Raw genomic sequence first — 10,607 nt, 5'->3', positions numbered from 1 at the left:
TGAGAGTAAGTCTAATCGTCCAATCAGGAACGAGCAGCACTGCGGTTTCTTTGGTTTTTGCGTTGTGTGATTTTCAAAATAAAAATGAAGTATTTTATTTTTATATGGATGACAATTTTAAGGCAAACTACGTCAAACACATCAGTATTTACAGCCCAAGGTACTTTACCATGTTCATCCAAATGGAGAAAATCAACTGCACATAAAAACACAAAAATATATAATAACAAAAACCCCACAAAGGGTGTAAACGAACAAAGCCCACAGGACACAGCAAACAGCTCACTGTGCTGTTCGAGGTGAAGAGTCGTTACAGCAGGACTGAGTCTGTGAACCTGGCCACAGTGCTGAGGAGAAATCTGGGGTGGTTTTTATTTTCTCCCATCAGTCATGAACTGTAAGAAGTTAATGTTAAAGCACAAATCACAAAAATGCACAAATATAATTAATTTGCAATTATAAAGTTGTTTGTGAGCCACAATATTCCACAACGATCATCATGTTGATTTTATCCTAGCAGCATTTCCTCCTGTAAAATAACAGAAGTGTCATATTTTGTCAGGTTATCAGTGAATTTTTATTTAAGTAAAAGAGTAAAATAACATTCATATCTGAGCTCTTTTCTCTTCTTTTACTTTGAAGCGTACTAATACTAATATCACTCCGCTGCCTCTCACGTGCGATTGGCTGGACCTTTCCAAGTCCGACAGAGCATGCGCAGTAACGTGTTTGGCCGTTTCAGTTCGCTGTGGTTTCATCAGGAGTATAAACGCCTCTTTTCTCAATTTCAGGCTCATTCTTTATCCTTTGCTGTTCTTTTTCCGGAGCTTTCTGGAGAAGTCACGTTTTTCGTTGTGGTCTAACCAATCAGCAAATATCACTGTGCTGTTCCCTGCAAGCTATTGGCCGAGTTGTACTGACACGGATTGCATATGGATTTTATGAAATGGCCCGAACCACGTTTTGCTTTGATGTAAAACCATTTAAAAGAAACACATCAAAAATAATCAATTAGCAGTTAAATAAACACATGATAATCGATAATAATTAACCCATAAAAGTATTTTATTTATTAGATGAATGACTTTAATTTACAGTGAGGTCACTTATTACAACAACAGAAGTATGGAAATATAAATAAAGTACAAATAATCATAAATAAACGTGTTAAGATTGTAGATTCAACGTTTTGATTAAAAATCAAGTTGTTTTTAAGAAGTTTGGATTTTTTTCTTTTTACACTTTTTGTTCTAAAATAAATATTTCAGTATTAGTGTTTTTAGCTGCAGTTCCTCAGACGACCACCAGGCGCAGCTTTATACAATAAAAGTCTTTAACTAATCGGTGACGTCAGACCTTAACAATAAGAGCCCTTCATGACCAACTACTTTGACTTTGAGTTAAGAGACCTTCAGAATAAAAGTCTTTAAAAACAAACAAAAGATAAATTGTGAAACAAAATTACGTTAAGCGCTTTAAGAAGATTTTCTTAAGAAGTTTTAGAATTTCCTTAAGAAACCAAAATATTCATGTTTGTATATTATTTTGTTATTTTCCTGAAAAACTCATTCTCAGTCCAGTCCAGCAGGGGGCGTAACGAACGTTTAAGCTGGACTGTGAGCAGGAAGAAGAAGTAGTAGGGTTAAATAAGCATTAAGTGTTTTAAGTTTGATTTATTTGAATAAAATAAACACCTCGTCAATAAGTGAATAAATAAAATGTTTACTTTTTTAACATCTGTGCTGTTTCTTTTTTCATTTTTTCCATTAAAACAAAGTTTTTGTTTTAGGAGAAATTTGGATTTATTATCTTAATGTTTTGATATGAAAAAAAGAAGCAGGATGCTTGGATTTTCACATTAAAGGTTTCGTGCTGAAGTCTTAAGTGTCGTGGACAGCCGTGAACTGCCAGAAACCCGCCGCATGTCGCAACATCGTGTTTGTAGCAGGTGAGGAGCTCCACCCACGTTCAGGTCCGGTCGTCACACCTGGGCGGAAAGAGCGTTTTGTGCATTCAGTGTTTTTAAAGCCACTTCCTGTTAACAGCAGGGAGGGGCGTTGCCATCTGAGGCTGCAGCTAGCGTTCCAGATTCCTGTGCGGCTCAGACAGAAGCATCCCCGTTCATTGACGTCCCTCGTCCCACTCCCATGCTCCGCCCCGTCCCGGCTTTTTTAGCGAGTGTAGGCCGCGGGCTCAGCCGTCCTCGCTCCGCCACCGATCCAGGGAGGAGGTCTCTGTCTGAGGAGGAGGAAGACGGCCACGGCAGTGGGCGGAGCCTGGATGTGACGCAGAGCGGACTTGGGCTGACGGAGGACAACGTCTGCTGGCTGCCATTCATGAAGGACGAGTTGTTGGAGCCCTGATGGCCACGGTAGTTGTAGTACGCCTGCAAATCCTGACGCTTCCTCTTCCAGCGGCAGCGCAAGATTCGGATGAAGGCCTGAGGACAGGAAGCAGAGGGGAGGAGTCAGTTGGAGCTGCAGGAGGACAAGGAGGCGGAGCTTAAACTGTTACCTGTTTAAACTCGCGGCTGTAGCACGGGTAGATGATTGGGTTCAAGCAGCTGTTGAAGTATCCCAACCAGAAGATGACTTTGAAGAAGGTTTCAGGAGGACGCAGGCTGCTGTTGAATGAGCCTGAGCACGCACAAACAAACAAACAAACAAACAAACAAACAAACAAACAAACAAACAAACAAACACAAAGCTTCAGGTGAGACTGCTGCACTTCTGTCTTGCTTTACAGGGGACATGATGAGCCCTGCTCTCAGACACTCTCACAGATGCAAGTCTGTTTGTGTCGCTGGGTTTAACAAATAAATGTTTAAAGTTTTAAAAACATCATCAGTGCAAACGTGATGTCATGTGATTGGTTGGTTGTGGCTAACATTAATAATAATGGATTGGATTTATATAGCACTTTTCAAGGCACCCAAAGCGCTTTACAAAACCACTATTCATTCACTCTCACATTCACACACTGGTGGAGGCAGCTACAGTTGTAGCCACAGCTGCCCCGGGGCAGACTGACAGAAGCGAGGCTGCCATATCGCGCCATCGGCCCCTCTGGTCAACACTAGAAGGCAAGTAGGGTAAAGTGTCTTGCCCAAGGACACAACGACCAGGACAGAGAGCCCAGGGATCGAACCGGCGACCTTCCGGTTACAGATGCAATTCCCAACCCCCTGAGCCACGATAGCCACATTAGTTCATGTTAGCTAACTAGTGACAGAACTGATACCTCAGAGGTAAATAAGGACACAGAAACTAAACATCAGTGTGGGAGGATCACTGTAGTGCTGCAGCAGTGAGTTCATGTTAAACCAGGACATCCCGTCCACTCCACTGTAGCAGGACGTGGCTGTTCACTGTTTAGTTAGCTGCACTCAAGCAGGAAAGTCTCACTAATCCGTCTTATTTGGTAACAAAGTCTAATTTTAAACACTTTATGAGCCTTTTTTTGTTAAACAAATGAAGTGTGTGACCATTCGTACAGATGGATGCAGATGTTTGTTTCCCATCCAAATTGAGTAATCGATCAGAGTCAGCTGATCAAACGTGTTATTCCAGATTCAGGTGTACAGACAAAAATCCAGGTGTTAAACCATCAGTTCAGTGTTCAGACCCTCAGACAGACGTCAGGAGGAAGATGGACTCTGATAAAGAACCTGAAGCTGTGTGAAAGGAGGACGGACCGAAGCAGGAATTTTCTTATTCCTTAAATAAAAATAATTTTTATTTTGACTTCTGCTCGTTTTTCTTTGAAAGGACGTTGACTTTTGTTCCTGGTGGTGTAGAGAAACAGCTGCAGGACAGAATTATGACCAGCAGAGGGCAGCGTTCACCACAACACAGCCCTGCAGAGCTGCATCAGAGGAGGAGGAGGAGGAAGGCTGAAGCGCAGACCAATCAAAGCCCTCACAAACTAAACACTCGAGTGAAACTGGGGCTGCAATCAAACCAAAGAGTGACGAGGAGCTCTCGACCCCCACACCTCCACCTCCGTCTCCACCTGCACCTCAACAACAGGCTAAGTTCATGCTGGCATCTCATCAAGTCAGAGAACTAAATCAGCTTCATTATAAATGACATGATCATCGGTCTCTGTGCAGGGGAGCTCCAGGTGTGAGCTCCAGGTGTGAGCTAGGAACCATTTAAAACCGACACCAGTAAAACCTTGGCAGCTGTGGACGAATCAGGTTTGAGGTTCAGTGAGAGCGCACACATCACGTCTGTTTTTATTATTTTATGATCACACATTAAAGCCTTGCTGACTCCTCCTCCTCTCTCAGGTGGAGGTGATCTCCTGGTGTCAGAGGATTCTGGAGGATCAGATTGTTGCTGCTGAGGCGGCCTCCTGAGCAGGAGGATTATTTTGCCCTGAACATGGACTTGTAAGGTGATCCTGCAGCCGACTGACTGAAGTTTAGAACATGTCGCAGTTTCCCATGATGCACCTCTCTGCTGCAGGAAGCAAAGCTCCTGGTCTGGTGATGGTTCAGGTTCCAGACACTCTTCTTCTTTGGTTTCTGATCACTGTCCACATTAAAGCGTAGCGTCTTTTTGCTGTGTCCTGTTGTGGACGCGAGCGCGCTGAGGAGGAACCAGAGAATCTCACGTTTCTGCTGTGTTTATAAACGTGTCTCTGAAGCTGAAGCATCATCCTCCCGCGCTGTGAGCCTCTCTGAGCGCGCTCAGCAGCGTCTGTGAGGGGCGGGGCTGCCCCCCTGCTGATTTAGTGCAGATGATGACTCAGCACGGAGCTGATGCAGCGTGACGAAGGTCAGCAGCTTGGAGCCAGGGAGCGCTCGCAGCGGGCGGCGGCCTCTGACAGTCGTGGGTCCCGCAGCAGGTATTCACGTTAAACATGAAGTTTCTAATAATCAGCCCAAGTCTCCAAACACTCATGATGTCAGACAAAGAAGGATTATTATGAACAGAGCTCACATTCATTCACTGACTTCATCTGCAGGAGCAGCGACCTGCTCCTCCTCAGAAGTCTGAGCTCTGAGGAGGAGCAGGAAGTTCTGCTGTGACTCAGGTATGAAGACATCACTGAGCCATATTTAACCGGACGAGGTTCGACGGATGTAGAAAAGCGCAAAGTCGTGGACGGCTCGTGTGTCTCGGGAAAACAGCGGCGGGTTAAATTGGGCTCGTCCAATCCTGCGACTGTTTCTCTGAGACTCAGCGGATCAGAGGCTCGCGGCCCAAAGTAAGCCACCACTGTCTGTCTCTAATGAAACCCATGGCGGTCCAGAGGTCACCTGAAGTCAGCGGGATTGTGGGTAAGGCTCGGTGTGATTGGCGGGCTCTTTGAGATAAGTCAGTGTTATTGAGAGAGTTACAGCCGAGCTGAGGCGGATCAACGGGGATTCCTCCAGCAGCCTTTTTAGGAGGTCTGAGTCCTTCCACTCCGCGGCGCTCGGAGGCCCGACGACCTCCTTATATGCACCGCCGCTGTGAACGCGTGACACCTCAGAGCTGCACTCTCAGAGAGGATGCTTCATTACTCATCTGTTTAAAGTTTGTATTGTTAGGGGCGTGGCCACCTGTTACTGACAGGTGGCTGTTAGCTGTTAGCTGTCTGCTAGCTTCACCTGAGGTGGAGCTCCGGACATGTTTGTGCTGTTGGAACCTTTTTAATGACATCATGTGACCAATAACATGGCTGCTGTGACGTTACTGTAGTAACAGAGCGTCTGAGGAGGCGGAGACAGGGTTGTGGTAAAATTAGCAGGTATCTGTGTTTGTGTGTGTGTGTAGACCAGGGGTAGACCGTGCAGTTTTGCTCTTTCTGGATCTTTCCGGGTCTTTAAAGGAGCTCCGACCTCAGATCAACCTCAGATCGCTGCTCTCATTGGCTCAGAGCTCTTTGTTTACAAATAGGGGCGTGGCCTTATGGCTCTGATGTGGGAACTTTGTGACAGAAAATAAAGAAACAGCGAGCGTGTTTCACTTCCTGCACGCTCCGTTACCGCGGACGCCCCGAGTCATTCCTGGGACCGGTCCCATTATCTCCGGCCTCTGATTGGCCGCTGACGCAGAGCCGGAGCTTCAAATATTTAAACTATGAAACCCAAAATAATCAGCCGCTGCCGCCGCGCTGCCAAAGCCAACAGAGGACCCGTTTTTCTCCTCTAATGATGTTGTTGGAGGATTTCTGCTGCGCCGTCGCAGCTCTTTACATCCTCACCGTGACCGAGTCCAATTTTCTGCCAGATTCTGCTCCTCTTCATCCCGAGCCGGCCAGAGCGCGGCTTTAAAGTTTTATCTGAAGTTTGAATCTGAGGCGTTCACACCAGATCACCTCCAGATGTGAGCTCAGCACTCGCTCCAAACTCTGATTTCTTCTTCGTGTCTCATATTTGAGTCTGAACCTTTAAGAACGATCACATGATCAGGGCGAGCTGTTCACCTGAGGTCATAAAGGTTTGACCCCTGACCCTGTTTCTTGCTAACAGCAGCACAGGAACCAGAAGCAAAGAGCACTTCCTGTTCTGTGATCATGATAAAGGTGAATCAGAGCTCACCTCCCCTGGATTTCCAAACAGGAAGTAATGATTTGATTGGCCAGCTAAGTTCAGTAATGTTTCCACCAATCACAAACAGACTGAAGGTGGCGCTGTTGGAGCTGCAACCTGTCAGAGACCGTAAACCAGGTCGGAGCAAAATGAAGCACAAACGCGTTTTTGTTTCTTCTTCGTTGGTTTTAACAGGGTTTGACTTCTGACCCTGAAGGCTCGAGTGTTTGAACGCTGCGTTTTGATAATGGTGCCGACGGGGTTAAAGGTCACCTGTGAGCATGTGTTGTTGCGATGGCATGAGTGAAGAGGAAGAGCAGACGTACCGATAGGCAGAGCGAGGAAGAAGGGCAGCCAGCACAGGATGAACATGCCCACCACCACACCCAGCGTCTTGGCTGCTTTCTTCTCTCGGGAGAACTTAAGCAGTTTGACGGCGAGTGAGCTGCGTCCGGTCGAGGCCCCGCCCCCGCTGGCCTTGGAGGCGGGGCACAGCTCCTGGATCTGCTGGTTCCTGCAGTGGATCCTCAGCGTGAGCTCGCTGGAGTCCTCCGCACGCTCCTTCATCATGCCGGCCTCCAGGTTCTTGGTGGTGCGCTTGGCAACGATGTAGACGCGGCAGTACATGGCGAGGATGACGGCGAGCGGGATGTAGAAGGAGCCGAGGGACGAGAAGAGGGCGTAGAACGGCTCCTCGGTGATGAGGCACACGGTGTCGTCCTGCAGGAGGAAGCACAGGTCAGATGTGTAACCGTGACATCACACCTGAACACTACACTTGCACCACGAGCATCACCTGTGAGGCCTCTGAGACGGGCAGCAGAACGTCATCAGACACGTGTTTTTAAAAGAAATGTCAGCGAAATCATCCAGAAATCAAAGAAAAACGCTTAAAAATGTCAAATATCACAGGTTAGTCAGGGTCACAGGGGCGGAGCCTATCCCAGCTAACACAGGGCGAGATTTTTCCTGATTAATAATCCCTCCAGTCATTATGTATTCTTGCTGGTCGAACCGGCGACCTTCCGGTTACAGATGCGCTTCCCAACCCCCTGAGCCACGGTCGCCCCCTTTTTCATACACAGATCTATGACGACGCCAAACACCCTCAGACGTGCTTTCTGCTGCGCTCATGACGCTCGCAGCTGAAGACGGTTTGAGATGAGATTAGATGATGAGCCTTAACGATGTGTGAAGTTTGTGGGCATGTGCACAACGACCGAACACAGTTTAGCATTAAAGACAAGAAATGTAGGAAATGAGCATTACAGGGGAAGAGCTAGCTACAGCAGTCACGCTGGATGCTGTTAGCTGCTGTTAGCTGCTGTTAGCTGCTGTTAGTCACACGTGTTTACAGGTTATCTCGATAAATGAATCTCAGTGAAACAAAATGATTTATATTGTGAGTCTGCTCCGACTCTGCGTTACTTCTGAAGTATTTGATGGTTCTTGAACTGGACGTCGCTGACTGCACAGCGTGAAGCTACGTTAAACATGCTTCGTGTTTTTAGATGAAACATTATGAACACATTATGCTTTTGAGTGATTCTAATCAGGGAAATATAAACTGGTTCTGACAGCTCCGCTGCTGCTTTGACAGAATGATGTATATTTTTATATAAATACTCAGAAAAATAAATAAATGAATACTGAGATGTGATCATGTGACCCTCGTCGTTTAGATTTGTTGTTTTTAATGTTTCTCATCAATAAAACTGGGGAAATAAAAGCTGCTCATTTCCTTCTACATCAGGCAAGTCGCCCCCTGCTGGACGTGAGACAGAACATGTTTTTAAGACATGCTTTCAGTCTGTGGGTTCATGTCTGTGGTACATGCTGGGTAATTTGCCGTACCTGTGACGGCGGCTGCTTCCAGCCAAGGAGCGGGCCAATGGAGATGATGATGGCGAGGATCCAGACACCCAGCATGGCGAGCAGCGCCCGCCGCTCTGTGACGATAGTCGGGTACTGCAGTGGGTAGCGAACTCCGATGTAGCGGTCGATGGAGATGACGCAGAGGGACATGATGGACGCCGTGCAGCACAGGACGTCCACCGCCGCCCAGATATCGCAGAAGATCCGACCAAACACCCAATAATCCAAAACCTGCAGACAGGAAGTCCAATTCAGGTCAGAGTTTAATCGACATGATTACCTTTACATCAGCATTTTACAGCCAAACTCAGAGGTCAGAGGTTATAGTGATAACCTGCATCTTGATTTAAATCCCTGTGTATGGTCAGCCTGTCTGGGATACTTTGACAACTGCACACGCTTCGTTCTCTTCAACACGGACACTTTTACTATCATCATGCAGTGCTTGAGGCCACCTGCAGGGGGCAGCATGTGGAGGAGACCGGCTGAGCTCAGCGAGCTGTGAGAAACGGCCAGTAAACCAGTAAACTCTACAGTACAACAGCAAAGTTCAGTGGAATAAAACTGAGATTAAACAGGCGACGATTCAAACTGGAGCATCAGTGAGGCCTCCAGCACCGACCTGCAGACGAAGGCTGCGTCCTGTTTAGCCACAAACTTCCTCATAAATCAATGCAAATTCAATTTAACCCAATCCAGAGCTCAGAGTCTGAGGAAACCATCAGAGGTCATCAAAGATCAGAGAAATTCAGCATCTTTAAAGCGAGTTCCCAATAAACCTGCACATTTATTGCAGCTGTTAGTATCACCTAAAACCTGCAGTGTAAACTCCACATGTACCTGAACCTCTGACTTTGCTCTGACTTTGCTCTTTTCCCTGGGAACGTTGTTCTTCCAGCATTAGGATCAGGACGTCTCTCTCTTATCGTCTCTGCCTTATGCAACGCTCGGATTGAACCGGTTTATTTAGAGCGCGCTCACACAAGCATCCATGTTCCACGTCCGAGCATCATCGCTCTGCTTCACCTCTGATCGTTCACAGGTCGAAGGCTCGGCAGGGTTTGGATCAATACATTAATATTTGGCAGTGAAACAAATCCTAGTCCGAGTGCACGCCTGCATGTTTCATGCTTAAGTCGCTCAGACAGAATCAACACATGTCAAAAATAACAGAGAAATACTCAGATTACTGCAAACACGAGGAAAACTGCGCCGCGCTGGGTCTTTTGTCTGGTGAGACAGCCATCCTTTCTTTACAGGCTTTAATCCATCTAATCAATACAGATATATATAAATAAAAAATATATATAAATAAATATATATATAAATATATATATATATAAATATATATATAAATAAATATATATTGTATATCTGAGCCAACTGGACGAGCACTTTCTTCCGTTTCCAGATCTGCTTCCTTCCTTCCTTAAATCTTCACCTTCACTCTGTCCTTTTCTAGTTTCCTTTCCTTATTTTCACCTCAGACTCTGATTTTTATGATTTTGGTATTTTTGGATTCATTTTTCTGATAAATCCTCATAAATCTCTGCGCGCTGTGCAGGATCCTGACTCTGAGCACACTTCACGTGTTTTCCTGATAAATGCAGTGAAACAGTCGCCCCGCTGCTCCTCTTCCTCGCTGTTTGAACTTCGCTGATGTGAAAACAGAAACCGTTGATGAGTGATCGATAAGTGATTGATGAGTGATCGATAATAACCTCCAGGGTGGCGGACACGGGCAGCACGGTGGTGCCCAGCAGCAGGTCGGCGATGGCCAGGTTGATGATGAAGTAGTTGGTGGGGATCCGCAGGTGTCGGTTGCAGACCACGGACAGGATGACGAGGATGTTCCCGACGATGGCGAACATGATGAAGGATGCCAGCACCATGCCGACCGGCACCGCCCGGCTCAGGTCCAGCGGGGCGGCTCCGGGGGGCCCGACGGTGCGGTTGGAGGAGTTGGAGTCCGGCGGAGGGGTCTTTGTCCCGGGGAACAGATCCACGGAGGAGCCGTTAGTCCACAGACTCATGGCTGACCGTGGCGCAGACCCGCAGAGGATCCGAGACTTTCTCAAATCTGATTTTAAAAAGTTTCCACGTTGCTGTTAAATCCCCGCAGGTGGAGGCTCGGCTCTCCGGGCGGTGTGACTGACTCCCGCCGGCCCGCGGAGCTCCTCCTCGGGCTGAGCTGCGGAGCGGGAGCGGC

At 47.0% G+C, this 10,607-nt stretch overlaps 1 protein-coding gene across 1 annotated transcript; it reads right to left on the bottom strand.

Annotated features, from left to right (window-relative positions):
• Positions 1–1,045: 1,045 nt before the first annotated feature.
• Positions 1,046–10,600, bottom strand: LOC102292363 (alpha-1A adrenergic receptor). Its single transcript, XM_005949925.3, has 5 exons — positions 10,120–10,600; positions 8,378–8,629; positions 6,850–7,243; positions 2,515–2,636; positions 1,046–2,440 (listed from the first exon to the last, which is right to left on the bottom strand). Exons 1-5 carry the CDS (start codon positions 10,429–10,431, stop codon positions 2,102–2,104), a joined length of 1,419 nt encoding a protein of 472 aa, XP_005949987.1. The 5' UTR covers positions 10,432–10,600; the 3' UTR covers positions 1,046–2,101.
• Between the last annotated feature and the right edge of the window lie 7 nt (positions 10,601–10,607).

This window comes from Haplochromis burtoni, unplaced genomic scaffold, assembly GCF_018398535.1.
Source record: "Haplochromis burtoni strain Fernald_Lab_line unplaced genomic scaffold, NCSU_Asbu1 Contig_654, whole genome shotgun sequence".
Classification (NCBI taxonomy): domain Eukaryota; kingdom Metazoa; phylum Chordata; class Actinopteri; order Cichliformes; family Cichlidae; genus Haplochromis; species Haplochromis burtoni.
The sequence above is the reverse complement of the archived record's forward strand: the minus strand, read 5'-3'. Positions and strand labels throughout refer to the sequence as shown.